This window comes from Poecilia reticulata, chromosome 1 (assembly GCF_904066995.2).
Source record: "Poecilia reticulata chromosome 1, P_reticulata-male-v2, whole genome shotgun sequence".
Lineage (NCBI taxonomy): Eukaryota > Metazoa > Chordata > Actinopteri > Cyprinodontiformes > Poeciliidae > Poecilia > Poecilia reticulata.
The window spans coordinates 2,476,981-2,499,283 of NC_088830.1; the positions used below are offsets into that span (position 1 = coordinate 2,476,981).

The 22,303-nt window shown below is 36.3% G+C and overlaps 1 protein-coding gene across 3 annotated transcripts; it reads right to left on the bottom strand.

Moving 5' to 3' along the window:
- Nucleotides 1-4,466: 4,466 nt before the first annotated feature.
- abcg2b (ATP-binding cassette, sub-family G (WHITE), member 2b) lies at nt 4,467-22,071 on the bottom strand. Of its 3 annotated transcripts, none has more exons than XM_008404895.3 (16): nt 21,967-22,070; nt 15,362-15,522; nt 14,335-14,394; nt 14,130-14,247; nt 13,900-14,055; nt 12,734-12,891; nt 12,393-12,544; nt 12,209-12,298; nt 10,474-10,625; nt 10,083-10,234; nt 9,681-9,770; nt 8,948-9,072; nt 6,234-6,388; nt 6,019-6,108; nt 4,841-4,893; nt 4,467-4,758 (listed from the first exon to the last, which is right to left on the bottom strand). In XM_008404895.3, exons 2-16 carry the CDS (start codon nt 15,511-15,513, stop codon nt 4,611-4,613), a joined length of 1,851 nt encoding a protein of 616 aa, XP_008403117.2. In that variant the 5' UTR covers nt 15,514-15,522; nt 21,967-22,070; the 3' UTR covers nt 4,467-4,610. The 3 variants fall into 3 exon arrangements, with proteins under 3 accessions (XP_008403117.2, XP_081464966.1, XP_081464998.1); XM_081608840.1 differs by lacking the exon at nt 21,967-22,070 and adding an exon at nt 21,598-21,683; XM_081608872.1 differs by lacking the exons at nt 4,467-4,758; nt 4,841-4,893; nt 6,019-6,108 and adding an exon at nt 6,731-6,939 and having other exon boundaries at nt 6,298-6,388; nt 21,967-22,071.
- Between the last annotated feature and the right edge of the window lie 232 nt (nt 22,072-22,303).

Here is a 22,303-nt window from a genome sequence, read left to right on the forward strand (position 1 = left end):
ACTTTTGTGCACATTAACAAAAGCTACAGGTGTGTGTCAGTGGTCAGGTTTCCACAGAAGCTGACTGTTCCTTAACAGTCAGCCGATTGATCTCTTGGGTAGAAGTGATAAAAAAACAGGGTTGGAGGAAGTTTCATCCTAACATGAGGGCAAAACATGTAACGTCTGGACAACCTCAGAAACGTCTCGTCAGAGACATTAGTTGTAACAGTGAAAAAGGATCAGTCATGAATTTTAAAGTTTCCTGCCGCCACATCGAGGCAAATAAAAAGCCTGGAATTCATCATTTTCTGCAGATTGAGCAACTTTATTTATCATTAAAACAACAGTTCAGTCACATGGTCTGAGCAGTTGTTACCTCTCTCATTCAGACCCACAGCTGATGCACCATTTCAAATGGTCAACAAACAGCACCTTCCCCCACCCACCGTTTCCTTTCACCAGATGCTGCCTACTGTCTCTCTGTGTGAGTCTTTCCAGGTTGAAATGTTTTATGTTGTGAAGCACTTTGAACTACTTTGTTGCTGAAATGTGCTATGTAAATAAACTGGACTTGACCTGCCTCTATAAATATGTCCTCTGAAATTCTGTTGAGAAAATAAATCCTTTGAGTCACCCTGGGTTAATGCCTACATGTGCACTGTGTGTTGTAAATGTGCTCTCCCCGATCAGACTGGAGGATTACAACTGCAGTTTATTTTAGATCCCTGAGCCTGACAGTAATAAGACGTTTTTCTCCTTTACCTCCTCTGAGGCCATGCTCATCCCATGAAGCATCCAGTGCCACGCCCTCTGTGCCGCTCAGATATAAAATGCCAGGATGTTTTTGTTCTCAGGTAGATGAGAACTGGCTGATCCCAACACAGATGCACTAGCTACCAGCTGAGCCCTCTATGATTGAGGATGTTTCCAGGTGTCCTGCTTTCTTCGGTGAGCTGGATTGCTCCTTGGGGCCCTCTTTCTTTCTCCGCCAGCAGTTTTACTGCAAATCTGAGCTTCTGTCCTATTTGCTTCTGTGTGTTGCCAAAATGCCGTTCATTCCACAAGTTTCAATCACACGCTCTGTGTCAGGGCTGACTGGAGATGCATTGTCTAGAAGCAGTGGAGCCACGACAAAAGTTGCAAGAGAAGGCAAAAGGAGTTCAGTCAAGGAGAGACTGGCTTTAAATTTGAAACAACTTGGCAGAAAGAGTCAGTCAAAGAGTCATCTGACCACAGCCAGAAGAATTTCTTCAGGGGAGCTGCAGACAAACAAAAGAGATTGATTGTTGCCTGCGTCTCAAACTGATAGCCCTCTTACGTCAAGCTCAGGGGAGTTTCTTTCAAAGATGGAGAAGCACAAGCTTGTGAAACAAGGCTCGAAAAAGAGTGAATCGGTGGTGAAGACCAGATCTAGGAATAACGAAGAGGTGCATTTTACTCTAACACTCACACCTGAAGCTATTCTGCTGCTGCAGCAGAGAAACAACGATAGATACCCTTGTTCAGCTGCCAGAAATACTGCAGGTGGTCTCGGTGCTTCTGGAAGCACCACTGATTCTAGAAGAAGGAGGCAGCAGTCAGTACCTCAGAGGAACAGCAGAGCAGTCGGTAAGAACAATTCTGATGCTCCACTGGGAGACATAAGCTAAATTGTAAAAATCTCCCTCCTGAATGAGAAACACAAGTATGACGATGTGGAGTGTGAGGATGAGGAGGACTTGGGCGTGGATGAACGGGTGGTGCTGAAGTGCACCGAATGGCTGCGTGGGTTGGAGAACACACCTGTAACGGTGGCAAAGAACCTAAACAGGACAATGAGCAGTTTGAAAAGTTTCTAAAGGGAAATTTAAATAATGGTCTTCTAATCTATAAATCATCTGTGTCGGTAAATGTCTGTTAGATGTTAGATTTTTTTTACTTTTTGCACGTATATAACTTATATTTAATTTACTGGAAGCAAAATTTTATGTCTGTTTGAAATTAACATCCTGTGGCAGAGGTCAGCAACCTGTACAATCCAAGAGATATTTTTGCTTTCAAACAATAGAATAGTAAAAGACATTAAAGTATCAAATTATAAAAATTATTTGACAGTAACAAGAAGAAATTAATTTACATGAACTGTTATTGTCTCTTCCTGTAAAAGTCTCATATCTCTAATAAAAACATTGATTATTTATGGATTTATTTTGATAAAGCTCTAAGGACCCTAAGAGAAGGCAATGATTGATTACCTCTGTCATATTGGTTGCCTGGAAACTGAACTAAAATGAAGTTATGACTTTAAAATTGTAGCAAGTTCTTGGAATAAAAGTTGTGGGTTATTGAAGTATGTTATTGCGTTTAATGCAGGTTTTGGACCTTAGCAGAAATATGGCATTATGACTAGAAAGGATTATTCCATGGAAACCAAATACTTTCCTGTAAATACTTGATACGTTCTGTGTATATGACCCAATTACCACTACAGTTCTCAGAAAAATAATCAGAAAAAATGTATGTAGTGTAGCTTGTGATTTATCAGGTAATTTTTTTCTATTCGTTCTGTTATTTTGTTGTAAAGTACTATGTAAACAAAATCAAATCTATCCTTCACAACAATATGCCTTTGGTGTCATCATACAAGGCAGCTGTTAGTTTGAGTATCTTTTTTCTTTGCTTTTTATTGAGATACTCTCAATAAAATTCAACTTCAAATACCTTTAGTTGTTTTCTCCCCATGACGTTTACCAATGCCAGCTGATCAAGATGATTTATGCACCTCCGGTGATATTACTGACCTAAAAATACACAATGGAAAAAGCTTTTTTCACCTTAAAAACATTGTATTTTGTAAATTTCATTCTCTTTTTCCCCTCTGCATTTTTTTCTGATAATGTAAATAATAAAAAAGAAGACTTCAAACATAAGTGTTAGGGTCAAAAAATCTCTCAAAGGGGTGCTGTGGTGGCGCAGGGGTTGAGCACAACCCGTGTCTTAGTCCTTGATGTGGCTGTCACAGGTTTGATTCCTGGCCTGGAGGTTTTTTGCCACATGTATTTACCCTTCTCTCATTACCCACTTTCTTGTCAATTCACTATCAAATAAGGGCCTATAGAGACAATGAAACCTTAAAAAATGCTCTCAAAGCAGTGGAGGAGTAAAGGCAAAAGAAATTGTCTGGATTTTGTACAGTTTGAATTAAAAAGTCAAGTGAAGTTATTTATTAAATATGTGTAAATCAATACAGTAAAAATATGACAGGTTTCAAACAGAGATTTAAGACAAGGCAAAGAGAAAAAGATCATTATTTTAACTATTTAAAGTTTAAATAAATTACAACTGTTATGCTGATCACTTTTCTCCTTACTCCAGAATTGGCAATTATTAATTTCAAAATACAGACCTCAATATTTCATGGACTAGAATCTTGGAAAAGTAGGTTCCACATGATAAATGAATCTAGGAGTCATGAAAATGCAGTGATGCAGTGATTTCAAATTAAAGTTTCAGAATAAACATGAAAATAAACGTGTCGATATTTAATTGAATACATTGTTGATATATTCACAAATGGAGCTGCACCAATTATGAAAATTGGATTGTCATCCTTTCAAAATAAAGTTTAGACAGACCTTTAAAAAATAAGAGGTTTCAGTATTTCATTGTTTAGAATATTCAAAACGAAGGTCACAAAGTTAATTGAGCCACTGATGAAAAGGAGATTCAATAAAATCACACAATCTCATCCATATAAAAGTTACCAAGGAACTTAAACCAGACATGAAAAGATATTGTACCTTAAAAAAAGCCTACAAATGTTTTTCAGTCATTTTCCAGATAAGTTCCAGCTGAAAATAGATTTAAGTCATTCAAACAGATCCAAACAAGCCAGACAAAAAAAAAAAAAAAAATCATTATGCTTTTGGGCATAATATTATTCGTCAATTTTTTTTAGGAATGTTTCTAGTATTTTAATTTTTACTTAAACCTGTGAACATGAAATGTTTTTTCAAGAGCGGAAGTTATTCAATTACAGTCATATTCTGATTCAAACTTTCTCAAAAGGTTTTCCTGAGTATATATGCAAATGCTGTTTTAAATCTGTTCTGAGTGAATTCAAGTTATTATGGGACCTCAAAGCCAGAAGCAAGCTCTAAGAAGCCAATACAGTTTGTTTGTGCCTTTGGCCGGCCATATGTTTCACTAAAATCTGCAAATAGCTCATCACATGGATTTACTAACTATTATTTTAAAGAGCTTTATGCAGTTTTCATATTAAAAAGGAAAGCAGGGAAAGTGTGGATTATGCACATATTTTCTTCTTTGCTGCTAATGTTAGCTCACTCCCTGTAATCAGCTTTGTGAGGAATTAGATGCTGGCTTGCCTCTTGTCACTCCCTCATTTTCCTATCAGGTGTGCTAAGCGTCAGCTTATCAGCCAGAGTCAAATGTTACAACATGTGTGTTTGGTGTGAGTGTGTCACTCAGTGTGACATACCATGTGAGCTGTTAAACAAATCAATTTATTTTCCTTTCCAAATCTTTAACAACTAAAGACAAAAGAAATATATTATAGAATAAACTTAAAACAATTTTCTCTATCTGGTAAAAATCCCAATAAATATCAACGAACAGATAGGTTGGCATCACTTCCATCGGTTGATTCGCAGCAGCTGCACATAAGAAAGCGCCAAGCAGACAGAAATGATTCCCAGCAGAGCCACGTGATTCTGCCAGAAGCCCCACACAGAGTAGTCAATGTCCATGCTTTCCAGAAATACCTCTCCTGGGACTCTACAGCACAGGGAAGAGAACATTGTTTTCACTGACAGGATGTTACTGTGGGTTGCAATCGAACCATTGCATTCAAACTCACATGGTATTGTTGCTGTAGAAAATCTGACCTTTCATCTCGTTGATGTATACAGCCTAGGAAAGACAAAATGGTCGGGTTGAATTATTACAGTGATGTAATAATTCTTCCCTTAAACACCTTTTGTTTGTTTAGTATCTTTACTGCATACGGTTAAAGTGTGATTTTTCACATTATAACCACAAGCTTCAAAGTATTTTGTTGTTACTTAGTGATGTAGACCTACACAAAGTAATGCATCATTGTAACGTGAAAGAAAATGGATGCATTTTTTTAGCATTATGAACAAATTAAATCTGTAAACTGCTGTATGCATCTGTCCTCAGCCCCCATTCCCATTTAGGAAGTAGCCTGATTAGTAAGTTGAGTGTGTCTGTGCACAGTTCACTCTCAGTCTCTGTTTAACTATAGACTGCCTGAAGTCTTGCAGCGAGTTTATGGACATCAGTGGTTCAGTGGGGAAAGTAGCTGCTCTGTAATTGGAAAGTTGCGGTTTCGATTCCAGCTTTCTCCCGTCATGTCACTGTGCCCTTGGGCAAGACACTTAACTCTAAAATATCCACAGATCTCTGAATAGGAATGTGTGTGTTTATGAGAGTGACTGGGTGAATGGAGCTTTACGATAGAGCTTTGAGTTGTCAATGTAAGTAGAAAAGTGGTCAGTCTTGCAAAGAAGAATGCTCTTTGTTTACAACATGTGAACAAGAAAAGAGCCTCTCCACACTGGTAAGGCTAATCATCTGGCTCTTTCATCCTGAACAATCTCCACTGTAAAACACGGTGGTGATATATTTACACATCATATTAATTTGATTAAAAGTCTAGATATATATAAAATTGATAATTTGGGGTAAGAATGGGAATTTTTGATTTGACTGAGTTTTTTGAATGTCAGTATTTAAGCTGGTAGAGATTCACTCTAAATGGTGTATTTGCAGGAAAAGGTGATCCTACTAAGTATTGACTGGGTGGGGCGCTGCTATGCATATGCGGGGCACACTTTTCAGATTTTCTATTTGTAAAAACTGTTTGAAACAATGTGTTTTTCTTATGCGTCACAGCTATGCATTATTTGGTGCTAGTCTAATAAATTAAATCAATAAAATACACCAAAGTCTGTAGCTGTAATGAGTGAAAAATGTCAAGGAGTAGGAATATTTTTGAAAAACACTATATCTTACATTTAGCCCATAACTGAAAATACTGATCCATTTCAACCAAGACAACCAACTCAGCATGGAGTTGAGATTGACGAGAAAACCACCAAAAACCTACAACAGAAAAAGGACGAGATAAGGTCAGGAGTGCCAAAGAAGAAAAATCAATCGTACAATGTTCTGAAATCAATGTTAATAGGTATCTTGAACATTTCAGTGCATATGTCCTGGAATCATACCATCATGAAGACAAACGGGAGGGCAATCAGGATGTTAGCCATTGCAAATGTAGATACGCTGGCGGAGACCAGGAAAGCAAGGCTGACTCCTGCCAAGCTGACCAGAGACATGGTCAGGGAAAAGCAGAGGAAGGCCACAAAAGCTGGCTTCAACGCTGAAAACAGACAAGAGCAGGTAAACATGCAGGTTCTGCTACAAACCAAACAGAATTTTATAAATGACAGTAAAACGTGATTAGATCCATTTATTGTAAACAACTATAACTAAGCATCTTATCTCATTTAAAAAATTATTTTATTTTACCCTGGTTCAAAATGAACAGTTAATTGCATTTTTGTGTAGTCATATGAAATGTACGGGTGACTGTGATAGAGTCCAGATGAAGTCATACAAAATGAAATTTGCAAAGTGATTGCAGTCTGCAGTCACGGAGGGACATGTGCTTACATCACTCTCCTTGTGTTAATGGGGGTTACATTGACAGAAAGGTGCTTACAACAAACAGGTCCGTGTCTATTCTGTTCAACACAATGTGAGAAGTTTAGATGCAGTGAACATTTTTCAAGACATTCAAGATTGTCCAGCTGATCTTGGAGCATGTCCCTCTGAGGACTGTTTCAGAATTCCCACCAGCGCAGGGCTGAACGTTTTGAAAGCAGGTGAGTGAGGGTGTGAGGTGATCAGAGGCTTTTAACACACCAGCATCTAAAAGGGAAGATAACAAAGAATCCACTTCTCTGCTAGACAGACACTTAAAAGGACAAACTGAAATTCTCCAGGAACAGCAGGAAGAGTCAACAGATGACTGGTGAAATGTAAATTCTGCAATGATCTCTTCTTTATTCTTTTAGACACCTGGAAAATCATTTTGTTTGAAGAAAAGAAGACAAACACTGATAAAAGTTTTGAACAAGAAGGATCTACAGTAAAAGACTGAGTATTTTAAGAAAACACTAAAAAGTGTTTTATAAAATTAACATAAATGCTAAAACAACAACACAAAACATTTTCACTGGTAAAACGTTTTGCTATGACTGAATCCATATAAATCAGGGGTGTCAAACTCAATTTCACCGAGGGCCACTTCAGCATATTGGCCTCCCTCAACGGGCCACATTGACGGTACAAATCAGGAGTGCCCAGGTCCAGTTCTCCAGACTGCAACTTTTACATGCATCCCTGCTAAAACACCCCAGACAAAAGGTTGACTTCCCTCATCAGCAGCAACTCAGTTCTAGAGGCTTATAATGAGTCAATGATCCAGGTGTGATGGAGAAAGAACACCTAAAGTTGCAGATGGTAGCTCTGGAAAACTAGACTTGGGCAGCCCTAGCATAAATGTATGAAAATACAATGTTAAAAATAGATTAAACACCTCATATTGTTAAATAACGCTTTGGAGCGTCTGGTTAGGAAGCGCATTCAAAACCTTTGGTTGAAATGGCGCGTTAAATTCAAGTCTCCATTACAGACTAGATAAAACTAAAGAGAATGCAACGTTGTGTTAATCCGTTTGAGGAGCCGGTAATTTATCTTGAGGAAATAAATGACGACGCAGAAGTTAGTTAGACGTAACATGCGCAGTCCGCTGCTCAACCACTGCGGACGCGGCTGCGAAGAATTAAAAACCGCTGGAAGTAACTCATCCAGAAGATTTAACAAATGGAGCCTTCTCGGTGCACATTACCCAGGAGAGCGGCGTTCTGGAGGAGCTGCAGACGTAACATCTGTCCGTTTCGGAGAAGCGAAAAAACGCAAAACAACAACAAAAAATCCTGGTAAAAGCGCAAACCGGACCGCGCACAGGGCAAAACACTCAGAGTTCAGTTGATCTGTTTGGACCAGACAGATCCAACTGACTGATGAATTAGCACAGATTTTTCTGCAGAGGAGGAAATGCGTTCAGACCCCAGCGGGTGAAGTGATGCTAAGTGAAGTCGCTTAATTTATTTTATTAAAAGTTACTGAGGCCTCAGTCAGAAGTTTTTGTCACTACGGAGAAAAATGTGGGATCTGGATTCACGGTGAATATCAACTAAACCGCATAAAATGCGACTTAATAGCCGATGTTAATATGGTTGTAATTTCACGGATAAAAATAGTACATGAACGATTTTTTTTTATGTTGTCGGTCAAGATAACGGATAACAAAAAAAAGTTCTAGCTGCCGCCCTGACACCAACTCACACATCTTCATTCACAGTCTTGTAAATCGATGTTTCTTTTCTTGGACATTTTGATGTTAGCTTGTCGACGTCTCAGTTTTATTCGCTGGGAAAATCAATAAGCAGCTTGAGGTGACTCTGCTGCTCTCTAGTGGCGAGAAGCCATAATGTTGGCTGGTAACAATCGGAATGCATTATGGGAGATGTAGTTTGTAGTCAATTCGTGCTGAAAACCTATTTTAAGTCAATCATGATCCTATAAAACGCTGGGGGGCCACATAAAATGACATGGCGGGCCACATGTGGCCCGCGGGCCTTGAGTTTGACACATGTGATATAAATGAAGATTTAAATGTAGAATAAAACTACATTTAATAACCCTAAACATTTAATTTAAAACTCAAAGTTTCAAATTAACAACTTGCAGAAGTAGATTTTTAACATGAATTCTTACTCTCTAAATATTTACTATTTGTGAACAGATTAATAACTGGTGTAGGTACTCTGTGTGAGTATGCTCAGATGTTGCTCAGATGTGAGTATGTTACCCATCATGTAGTAGGCGATGGCTGAAAACACCAAGATGGGGATGATGCGGTTGGGGATGAGATCAGCAAAGAGCTTGGACAAGAAGTAGACAGAGGTCCTGTAATATCCACTGGAGTTCTCATGACTGTAGATTAATAATAATAAAAATAAATATGAAATAAAATGAAGAGTTTCAACTAAAATTACCTAAATACTATTTTTATGACATCTTTTCCAGATCTTTTGTAAACTAAAGTGTGAGTTTGTTTATATTTTTAGCTTGCTTTGAAAATTAATGAAAATGTTAACGATAATAAAATTGTTTGTAGATGTGGTAACTAGACAGCATATTTTACAAAACTATTGATTGAATTAATTGGAATCTTCAATCTTAGCATTATAAACAACAAATGTCTCAAGACAAAAATAAAAAAGAATACCTAAACATAAAATGAAACCTTCATACTCAGTAGGAAAAGGGGCAGGAAGAAGCCAATGCTCATCAAATCCTGCCCCCATGTGACTCACCCAGCATACACACATTATGTATTTCAGACTAGAATATTACAGACACACCACTGTTACCCTGGAGGATATCACTGAGCAGCATCAGATAATTGTTTGGCAAAAAAAAAAAAAGAAAGAAAAAAAAAAGCTACAAATAATACCCCTAAGCACTATTAAGACATAGCAGCTTTATTTTGAAGAACATGTTTTTATGCTGTGGCTTCAGTGCATTTTATTGCTGCTTACATGAAGATTGCCCTTTCGTTGATAAAGAGTTCGACAGCAGAAAGATTCCCAAAAACCATGTTTATGATGAGGAAGAAGAAAGCGCCACTCCTGATTAACAAGACAGATGAAAAACAAACACATCATTTCATCATAATGGTTTAATATTTATTCAGTTAAATGTTTAATTTTCTACTTTGTGCTCATAATATTTAAACAATACAATTTTACTTTATAAACCTGTGAGGCATTATCTCAACTTTATTATTTCCTGTTTATTTATTTACTATTAACGCCCAAAACATGCATGAAACTTACTTCATAGTCACAATAAAATTAATTAAAAAACCAAGCCATGTTTATTTTCATAACATGCGACTTAAAATGGATCCTTCAGAAGTGCAGGTTGCACATTGTTTATACCTGTTCTGCAAACCCTCTGGCATAGTCAGAGGCATCTGGTAGTAAATACATCCCACCAGAATGGCAAAAAAGATATGGAGAACCAGCTGGGCGTATGAGGTCTGCGGGTTCCTGAAAAGGTTCAGCACTGTTCTTCCACACACCACACGCATCTGTCTCACACATGCAACAGCATTATCTTTTTATGGCCATGACTGGGTTCAATTAGCAGATAAGGAAGCACAATCACATAACAGGTGAATAACGTGTCATAACTTTGTTTTCATAACATCTTAATTGATCAGAACAGAACATCTGTTAATCATTAAACTGAGGTTGTGGGTCTTTTGAATAATAAAAAAAAGAGATGCTGTTGTGCATTGGTGCATTTCTCAAACACAGATCTGCTGACCTGATAGAGGAAAGATGTGCTGTAGCTGGCTGCCTCTTCTTTTCTGTTGTCCATATCAGTAATGCTCTGGTTCACCTGGTCCAGTTCCTGCATTACGTTCTGGTACAGGCCAGATTCACGATACTCCATCGCTAACCAGTTCTTGCCCTCCTCTTAGAAATTAAAGACATGAGTGCTAAGTTAAAGACAAATATATACATACATCCTTTAATTTACTAGGAATGTTTCATTTAGAGTCAATTTCTCTTTTGCAACAGTAAGAAAGACCTGTTATAAACATCCAGAGCGCACACACAATGGGAAAATACAACACCAATGCTAAATACAATGGTGAGCTGTCTATAAGATAGAAGACATACAGACAATATTAAAAATTATACATGTCTAAAAAAAACTCGTTTTGTGAGGCAATCCGGAGCAGAGACACTATCCTATTAAAACTACTTTTTAAGATTGTTTTAAAATGTGTTTAAAGAGAGTAGGGAGTGCTTGCTTTAACAATAAAACACAATTTTCAGGGGAAAATAATCCATCCATCCATCCATCCATCCATCCATCCATCCATCCATCCATCCATCCATCCATCCATCCATCCATCCATCCATCCATCCATCCATCCATCCATCCATCCATCCATCCATCCATCCATCCATCCATCCATCCATCCATCCATCCATCCATCCATCCTCTGTACACACTTGTCCCTAGTGGGATCAGAAGGGGTTCTGGTACCTATCTCCAGTGAACATTTCGGGCGAGAGGCGGGGTACACCCTGGACAGGTCGCCAGTCTGTCACAGAGACAGACAGGACAAACAGCCATGCACTAACACCTACGGATAATTTAGAGAGACCAATTAACCTGACAGTCATGTTTTTGGACTGTAGGAGGAAGTCCAAGTACCGAGTACCTGGAGAAAACCCACGAATGCACAGGGAGAACATGCAAAATCCATGCAGGAAGACCTTGGGCCGGGAATCGAATCCAGAACCTTCTTGCTGCAAGGCAACAGTGCTACCAAGGCTTTACTGCGTACAATTGCATTAAAAAAAATAATATAGTGTGGTATTTTTTGTATATTTTATCATCATCTTATTAGTGATCAGTCACTAGATTTTAGAGCATTTTGATCAATAATTTCACTGCAGGGTCAACACAAATCATTTGAAACTGACTGAAAATACATGAACCTCCATTATTCTCTTGTCTTAATCACACCCAGTTTAACAATAAAGCTTGATATGAAGTTCAGCTCACTTTACCTGCAGTTTTCGGATAACAAAATATCAGTAATCTTTAGCATATCAGACAACTATCTATTTAAAAAGATGTTGGGATTTGATTATACATACACAACCTACAGAAAAATTTGTTTTATTTAGTCCGCCGCTGTATTTTCTTTATTGTTGATGTTTTATTTCCAAAATGTCTGGTCAATTTTTAACATTTACATAGTGAATGGACAGGAAAGTGGGTAATGTGAAGGGGGACAAAGGTCATCCGACCGGGACTTGAACCTGTGACAGAAACATCGAGGACTAAGGAATCCATATGTGGGTTGTGTTTTAATCCCTGTGCCACCACCGCACCCCAACTTTTAACATTTTATAACACAAAAACATAGTGGGGCAACTGGTGGTTTAAAATACAGTAATTAGTTTGACTTCTCTATTTTCTTTCTCACAATTAGATACGCTGTGAGCATAATATAATTTTGATGTTTTGAATAAATTACCTTTCTGTGGTTGCTTTCTGGATGTTGCCTCTCCGTTTGTGATATCCATGAAGAAATCAGCAGGGTTGTTAAAAGGCTCAATTTGATACCCTGTATAAAAACAAGCCAGGTTTTTTAAATTACACAATATTCTTGTACAACTTTGTTTTCTTTTGCGCTGCTTGTTTGTGTTTATGTTACATACCAATGTCTGTAAAATATTCCAGAGTATGGTCTGCTGCCCCTGCGTACACAATTTCTCCTTTATGCATCAGAGTGAGGTGGTCAAACTGCTTGAAGATGGAGTAGCGTGGTTGGTGGATGGAGAAGATTACAGTTTTACCTCTTCTGGACAGTCTGGACACATGTTGAAGTGTTACCACAAAATCAAAACAGGAAACGTATGGACATTTGCTTTGTAGCAGGTACAAATAGCAGAAAATTGTTTTCTGCACATAATGCTACATGCTGTTTCAGTGTCTCATTGGTTTTATAGCATGTGAGGATGTGTTGTCAATGGGTTGATGTGTTATAACTTGGTCATACTTGTGCAGCAGACCAATGATGCAGTTTGCAGTGTTGGAATCCAGTCCTGTTGTTGGCTCATCCAGAAACAACAGAGAGGGAGAAGTTATGAGCTCCATCCCGATGCTGCACCTTTTCCTCTCCCCTCCTGACACGCCTCGCAGAAACTCAGTTCCTATCTGTGTTCATATGTACACACACACACACATGCACACACTCAAAAACTGTCAGCAGATACGGAGCAACATAAAACGTTTCCATGATCTTAATTTTTTTTATTTTTTTGTCAAACTTTAACTTTTTTGGATCTCATGTGTTGGACTAACACAAAGTATGACAAAATGATGCAAAGGATGAAAAGTTAACTGTATTTTAAAAATAAGCATCTGAAAATGAAGTTATAATTGTATTCAGACCATCTGAATACAAACATATTATACCCACACCACCTGCTGCAGCTGCAGACGGTGTGAGTTTCTCAGCCAGTGCATATCTAAAAAAGTAAAAGGTCAACAGGAGACACAATTAACACACAAATGTAGAACTGGATTCAACTTCTCTACAAGAAATTCTCAAAAATTCTCAAACTGAATAAAATGGTTTGGTCATTAGCAGGACATTTTTCCAGAATTTGACCATTTGCTGAAAAAGTAATTTGGCCATTTAATTTGGATCGATATTTTTTCAGCAAAGGAGTTTTAACATTTTCAGATAAGATCCATAGCACCCATAGAGGTGCTTCGCAAAGCAATACAAATTGTGTTGTTTTTACTTTAACAATTTTAGCATGATTCCATTGTATTGGAAAATGAATAAAGGTCACTGACACTCATTATATGTACTGATTTTTATCACTGACTGTTTACAGTACTGTAACTAGATAGCTAAACAACTTTGGCAAGAACTGTATTCTGGTTTTATAGCCTCATTAAAAATCACAAATCATAGAGCAAAGAAAGATAACAATTTGTTAAGCCAAACAACACCTGGGTTAGGAATTGCCTAAGAATATTATTTATCCACTCATAAAGATGCAGTTTGTTCTGCATAAATCATTTCTCTGCATTAATCATTTCATTCCTATAAAAGTCTTCAGGGAACAATAAGATGTTGAAGTATTATTTCAAATGTTATTTTAAAGTGAGCTATATGTTGCAAAATCTACTTGTGCAAATAGAGCTCCGTACCTTAGTGTCAGCACAGTCCACAAGGCCCAGGTCTTGCAGGATGGAGTTCACTCTTTCCTGTTTATCAGCAGAGGAGTAATGTTTTGGGTTGAGACGCAGGTTGGCACTGAAGAGAAGGTTCTCCCTCACACTTAGAGTGCCCATCAAGATGTCATCCTAAGACAAAATCAAAAAGACAACATCAGAAAACAAGCGTTATTAGGTAGGGAACTTTGCACGTGTTTTCCTACCTGTACCACATAAGCAGAGCTGAGCCTGAGTTCAGAAGTGACAGCTTTGCCGTTGACTTGGACTGTTCCTTGGCGGAGTCCAGCTGGATCTTTTCTACCTGCTATGACATCTAGAAGTCTGTGCACAGAACATAAAACTTATTTTTATAATTCATGCACAACTGAAATGCATTTGTAACAATGTACTTGAGTGAAAACTTCTTACGATGTTTTACCACTTCCTGTGGCTCCCAAGATAGCATTCATCCCTGGTCTCATGATGCCACTACAAAACATATGCAAGTTCTACTTTTTTAAGGTACACTTTATTAATTAATATTGTTACAATTTCACAGACAACAATCAAAAAATATTTGGTGATATTACTTTTTTTTAAATATCACATATAATATGTGATATTTACATGAATGTAACCCAACCACTTTTACCCTTTCCTTGCAAATATTTAAAACATCAAGTGAATAAAAATATATATTTTTAACTAATATTTTAAATAAAATTTGATTATCTAAAATTAGATCATCTACAGTATGTTTAAATATTAGACAGTTTTGTGATGAGTTCTACTTCTTGTGTTTGTTAAAAAAACAAAACATTAAAGGTAAATGAATCAATAAAAATGAGCAACATAGACCTTTTGTTATTTATTTTACAGATAGGAAGAAAAAGATCACTATAATCAACAATGTCTAAATGCTATGTAGCATTGTATTACAATATAATATAATATAATATAATATAATATAATATAATATAATATAATATAATATAATATAATATAATATAATATAATATAATATAATATAATATAATATAATATAATATAATATAATTTTCCTCTGCCTCTCTCCCGTTGACAAGATATAGGCACCCCTATATCTTGTGCTTATCCAATTCGATAACGGTGTAAGAAAATGGATGGACGGATGGATAGTATAATTTTCATTAATTTTCCTACTTGCTCTGAATCTGTATAAGATTTGGGTGGAACGGAAACCTGACTGACAGCAATGAATGTTCCTGGATTTAACCTGGATTTTTATCTACAGGGCCTAAGGGTGACATTTTTTATGATTTAAAACTAGATGAAATAAACAAGATGTACAGTAAAACCACCAAGCAAGCAGTAACAAATAGAAAAAATGTAAAAACAAGAATAAATTAAAATACATGAGTAATGGTGCCATTGGCTTGTAAATTAGCATTCTGAAATGTTAAGAATCTGGTCTTACCTTACATCTTTGAGAATTTGTTTTTCAGGACCTATCTTTCGGCAGAACTTCTTCTCTTGAATACAGTAATGCAGCCTGGTGAAAGTAACAGTTGGCCCGGGTTCCTGGAAGCAAGCTTCAATATCAGAATCTGCCTGCTCGCCCTTGGTCATCTTCACACTCTGCAAATTTATCAGACAAATATGAAGGAAAAGTGCAAAATGTAGACTTAGGTTTGAAAAAGCTGAAGGACAGTCTGATGCAGAAACACATGCAGTATGACAAAAAGACAGTTGAAGCAGTTTGATAAAAAAGTGTTACTCAGGGAGACTTTTGGACTTCCCCTGTCTTCAGCCTAGATCTGAGGCCAAACAGGGACATGGCATCGAACTTTCCCCTCTGCCTCTCAATAGTAATTATACATAGAAGGCAATAAAGGCTGTTAGTAAAACGGTTAATAATTACAACTCACAGTGACTGTATCTGTCTGTCTGCAGCTTAACTAGAAAAGCCTTTTGTAACACACTAAGATATTTTATTGATCATAGAAACATAGTGGATAATCATAATTGAAGCTGTTTGCAAAAACACAAAGTGCCATTATGGAATTAACATAACTTTTAACTATTAACATAATTATATTCCTCAACACCATTACGAAGAAAACATAATTAAAACAAAATATAAAAAAATAACATCAAAAATTACACAAGAACAAAGAAACAAAACTGGATTTGGTTGAAAAAACCCCCCAGCATATTTGGACAGAAGATAATGATCTGTGGCCATTACTGGTCAAAAATCTCTTGTATTATAATGTATTGTAAAGGTATGTGCAAAGGTTTTTTATATGTAGCTACATTTGATTTATGATGATTTAAAACATGTGTTTCATTGAGATATTTTGTGATAGAAAAACCTAATGTACATGTGAAGAGATAAGGATAATCATAACTTTCAGAATGTTTTTAAAAAAGGAAAATTCTTCCCCATTTACTTCCTAATTAACTACAATTTAGAACAATTGTTGATTTTTCTAAAATATTTTCATAATGGATATTTAACAGGTCATATAAGAAATTATTTATTCATTTATCTCCAATTATAATACATTTTTTATACATTCATATAAACTATATATTTTTTATTTATGAAAGATAATCTCTCCAATTAAGCATTAAAATGAGTACTTGAATTAACTCTCGTGAAACAGTTGGTAGGCAAAATTTTTTCGAGGTGAAATATTTAAACAAATGTTTTAATTTTTTTATTTATAATTTATTTTATTTAACCAGGTAAACCCAGGGGTGAAAGTAGTTCTAAATTCTTGGGGGTACTATGGCAAAAGTAGATATAGATATATCCATCTAGCTCTCTCTATAGATAGATAGATAGATAGATAGATAGATAGATAGATAGATAGATAGATAGATAGATAGATAGATAGATAGATAGATAGATAGATAGATAGATAGATAGATAGATAGATAGATAGATAGATAGATAGATAGATATCCATCCATTGTCTATACACACTTGTCCCTTGTGGGGTCCGGAGGGTTGCTGCTGTGCCTTTCCAACTAACGTTCCGGGCGAGAGGCGGGGTACACCCTTGTCAGGTCGCCAGTTTGTTGCAGGGCAACACAGAGACAGACAGGACAAACGATCACACACTCACACCTATGGAGAATTTAGAGAGACCAATTAACCTGACAGTCATGTTTTTGGACTGTGGGAGGAAGCCGGAGTACACGGAGAAAACCCACGCATGCACAGGGAGAACATGCAAACTCTATGTAGAAAGACCCGGGCCGGGAATCGAACCCAGAGCCTCTTGCTGCAAGGCAACAGCTCGACAAACTGCACCACTACAAAATGGAGCCATGCTTATTTCAATGTCATTTGTGAATGTTAGCTCCTCATTTTCAACAGTGGAGCCATAAAGGTTGAAAAAGGTTATCATTAAGTCTCAACAACATCAGTATTTCCACTAAATAAGAGGCAAAAATAAATAGTTTAATAGAGGAAAAGCCTCAGACTCTGAGTTCAAAGCCAGATGCCAGAGAGCACCAAACTATTTTTTATTTTTTTTTAAAGATTAGAAAATTCATTTAATTTCACATAATTATCGCGGTAGAAGCCATTTGTTTGTTAAATAATGTTGAATCAATGTCAGCTGTTTTGCCACACCCCTTCCCCTCCCCTCCACCTCATCTGAGCTCTGGGTCAGAGCATTTTATTACTGAGCATGTTTTAAATTAAGCACTGTAGAGGATAGTTGGTGCTGATTCCTTTCTGTACATTTTCTTACTTGTTCATAACAATTCTCACTGACTGTTTGCGTGGGATATATTGACACAAAAACATCTACAACTTACTACCAGGAGTGGAGCGGTCCACCCCCACATTTACATGAGTGGGATGGCCCAACCACACAGCTGCTTCGCTGTTGGCTTGTTGGCAAAATATGTTAATTCAATGATGAATTATTATTACCAAGGTTGCATGTATGGTTGAGGTCAACGGTGGAACAACTATAAATTGAACCATCAACCTTGCGATCACAAGACAACTGCTCTACCCACAGAGCCACGGTGGCTTACCAGGGAAACAAATGTGGTATCGAACTTAATTATTTCAAATATAGTCAAAGTGAAAAGTTCCTTTAGGTTAAGATTTGATTGAAAATTTTCAAAAATTTGGGGAATGATTAAATGAATGAATGGAATTAGAAGTGAATATGGTTATCCAGTTCTGAAGAATGTAGATGAAATAGCTCCAAATGAGGAGGAGAAAGCAAATATGCTGGGTAGGAAATTTGTTGAAATTCATAGTAGCAATAATTTAAATATAGAAGAAATAAAGAAAAGAGCTTATATAATTAAGGAAAATATTAATCTATTAGAAGTAGATACAGAATATAATGATCTATTGAATAATTCCTTTTCAACATTTGAATTAAACAATGCTTTAAGGAAAACAAAAAAATCTTCTCCAGGAAAAGACAATATTTCTTATATTATGATTAAAAAAACTTAGTATTTCATCTAAAAAGATATTATTAGATTTCTTTAATAAGATATGGGAAGGGTGTATTTACCTGTGGCATGGAAGGAAGCAATTATAGTTCCAATTTTAAAGCCAGTGAAAGAGAAATCAAATCCTACAAGTTATAGGCCTATTGCATTAACATCACATATATGAAAAATAATGGAAAGAATGATACATGAAAGACTGAGTTATTTTGTGGAGAAGAAGGGGTATTTGTCAAAATTTCAAAGTGGGTTTAGGAGAGGTAGAAGTACTATGGATCCTATCTTGTGTTTAGAACATGAAATCAGAAAAGGGCAAGTTAATAAGGAGAGTGTGGTAGCTGTTTTCTTTGACATAGAAAAAGCCTATGATATAATGTGGAAAGACGGATTTTTAATTAAATTAAGGAAAATGGGGGTTAGAGGATCAATGTTTAATTGGATAAAAGATTTTTTACATAATAGATCTATACAAGTAAGAATAGGTCAACAATTGTCAGAAAAGTATTTTGTTGAAAACGGAACACCTCAGGGAAGTATTGTGAGTCCTTTGTTTTTCTCTATTATGTCTAATGATATGTTTGACAATTTGGAGAATGGAATGGGATGTTCATTATTTGAGGTAAGAACTTGAAATTTATAGTTAAGAAATTACAAGAAGCAATATATAGTATAGAAGAGTGGTCATATAATTGGGGTTTTAAAAATTCAATAGATAAAACAAAGATTTTATTTTTCACTAGGAAGAAAGTATCTAATGATTTAAAATTGTATTTGTATGAACAAGATTTAGAAAGATTAAAAGAGTTTTTACATTTTTGGGTTTGTGGATGGATGAAAAACTCACTTGGACTAGTCATAGTCAAAAAGTAGTGGATAAATATAAGAGAGTTTTAAATGTTATGAGGTGTTTGGTGGGGAGAGAGCTGGGCGCTGAGAGGAAAGCGTTGGAAACAATATGGGTTTAATAAGATCTGTATTAGATTATGGAAGCCTAGTCTTTGGATCAGCATCACAAATGCTTCTTAAAAAAAATTATATTATTCCGTATCAAGCCTTTAGGTTGTGTACAGGAGCCATCAGAACAACTCCAATTTCAGCTTTGCTAGTTGAAATGGGGGAATTATCACTTTACCTTAGGAGATTACATTTAAGATTATCTTTCTGGAGTTATTTAAAGGGTCATTATGAAAACCATCCATGTCAAGAAATTTTAAAACCTAGTTGGGAAAAGGGGAAAAAGACTTTAAAGTCCTTTGGGTGGGAGATAAAAAGCGATGTGAAAGATTTTGATTTAAACAGTTCCTTTATCACTGGTCCATCCATCTCCTTTTCATGAAATCGTTGTGGACTTATCATTGTTGGAGAAGAGGAAAAAATTAAGCTTTTCAGAATCATACTCAGTGCAATCATTTATAGAAAATAAATACTTTGGTTGTGGTTTAGGTTTTCTGATAAGCAGCCTTAATTTTAAATATTGATTCCCTCATTTTAACATGAGTGCAGCATCAGAAATACTACACTAGACTGCAGCTTCATAGGTAAATGTAGTTGTATAAGTAAACATTAAGATAAATATTAATGAAAGATTAAGATAAAAATTAACAGTGAGTGTACATGGGGAACTATATGGTTTGTATTTGTTCTCAGACCTGTAACCAGTACACTGTTTAATCTTTCAATGTTTTTCAGAACTTTTCAAATGTTTATCATATTTCTAACCGGCACCTTCCTCACTTTTATTTTTGTGTTTTTCAGCCGTTGCTCTGCAGTTTGACCAAAAGCTGACTCTTGAGGACAGCAGTAAAACTGTCAAGAAGTGGCTTCATTACACGCCAGAACGAGAGGAAGACATCACAAGGAATCAAAGTGACGCCAACCAGAGTGAAACTGGGGTTACCACAACTTGTACCGTTTCCCTGGTTCATACAGTACAAAGCTTAACCTCATGGACTCTGTTCTTCTGTGGACAATAGACTGTTATTCTGACAGTCAAAAAGGAGTCAAATATGTTTAAAGATCTGTCCTTCTTTTCTTAAATAAAATGTTATATGTTGTCATTTTTAAACTTTTGTACAGTTTACTCATGATCTGCCAATAATATAGTGTTTAACACCAGTGAAGAAACTTTTAGTGGTATGTTATGTAGACCTATCAGACCTAAAAATGTCCATAAATCCTTAGCTTTCATTCAATATGAAATCAACCCAAATCTGCATGTAGATCCCCATTCAGATGAAGGTTGAATCAGCATTGATTCCTGACTGATTCAATGTAGAATCAACACAAATATGCATGCAGATCCACAGAGTGTCGAATCAACATTGAATTAATGTAAAATAAACAGAAATATGTGTGCAGAACCACATTCAGATGAAGGTTGAATCAATGTTGATTCCTGACTGATTCAATGTAGAATCAACACAAATATGCATGCAGATCCACAGAGTGTCGAATCAACATTGAATTAATGTAAAATAAACAGAAATATGTGTGCAGAACCACATTCAGATGAAGGTTGAATCAATGTTGATTCCTAACTGATTCAATGCAATATCACCAGAAATATGCATGTAAATTGACATGCAAATGATGGTTGAATCAACATTGATATGTCAGTTATGGTTGAAACCCTAACGTTGATTCAACATACAAGTCACCGACCACTTTCAATGTTGTTTCAATGTCAGCGTTCAACGTTGATTCAATGTTTCTGGCTGACATTGATTCAATGTTGTTTCAATCATTCTGTGCTTTCTGGGTAGTCACTTTACTTTTGTGGCTAAATGAATATAATGTAAATGAACAACTTTTATTTTAATTTATTAAGTACTCTATCATTTGTGTGCGCTAAAAACAACGTAAAAGAAACAAAACAAAACTTTTTTTTTCTTTCAGGGACATTGTGTCCTACAGAATGGACAAACATCAGTTGACAAGGTGTCAGTGACACATCTAGTGTTTAGGAGGTGCAACAAACGTCAGCAGAGTTTATTTGCCAAATCTACAGTGTACTTTAACCTCACTGGTGATGCAACAGACCAGAGCTAAGTGATTGAAATAAATGTTGAAAGCTCCTGACATTAAGTCAACATAGGACAAAGATTCAGGGCAGATACTGTTGAAATGAACCTTAAGGAAACGTTACACTAAAAGCCAACAGTGGGCGTCACTGGATTTATATAATTTGTTCAGACAATTTATTTTCCAAATTCACTTTTTTACCTTCTGAATACTAGAGGTTTGGGTGGAGGTTCATTGGTGGGGTCACAGACAGTGTCATCTGTCAGGCGAGAGGTCTGACACATCCTAGACAATGTTGCAGTTCACAGATACAGAAACAAACAATCATGCTCAGAGGGTAGCCTTTAACGTTGATTCAACATACAAGTCACCGACCACTTTCAATGTTGTTTCAATGTCAGCGTTCAACGTTGATTCAATGTTGTTTCAATCACTCTGTGCTTTCTGGGTAATTAGTCCAAGTTTGTCATTAATTGAACGTTCAGAAACTACAGCGGCTGTAAAGCGCCACAGCAAAGGTAAACACAGGCAAAACAACCGAACAGGTGATCAACTCAAAACCACTCTCACCTTTTTATTCTCCGTCTCTCTTTGTCATTTAAGCACTCCCGTTGCCGTGGCAACCTCCTGCGCTCAGCAAGCCGGCAGAAGATTACTTTAAAAAGCCTAACATTCAGTTAATTACATATCAGGTTTTCAGGCTTGATATTTATTTTGCGATTATTAATAACACATCGGTGGTTGATTCGTTAATTTTAATCTCTTGCTCAGTTATTTTGGTAATGGAACCGAAACGCACAGAATTGCGCAACACCTTGTTGAAACAAAAATTACTGAGATTATTTGAACACCTTTTGTTGATTTTTTTATTTATTTTTGTTCTTTAATAAAGTTACGAACGTTTCGA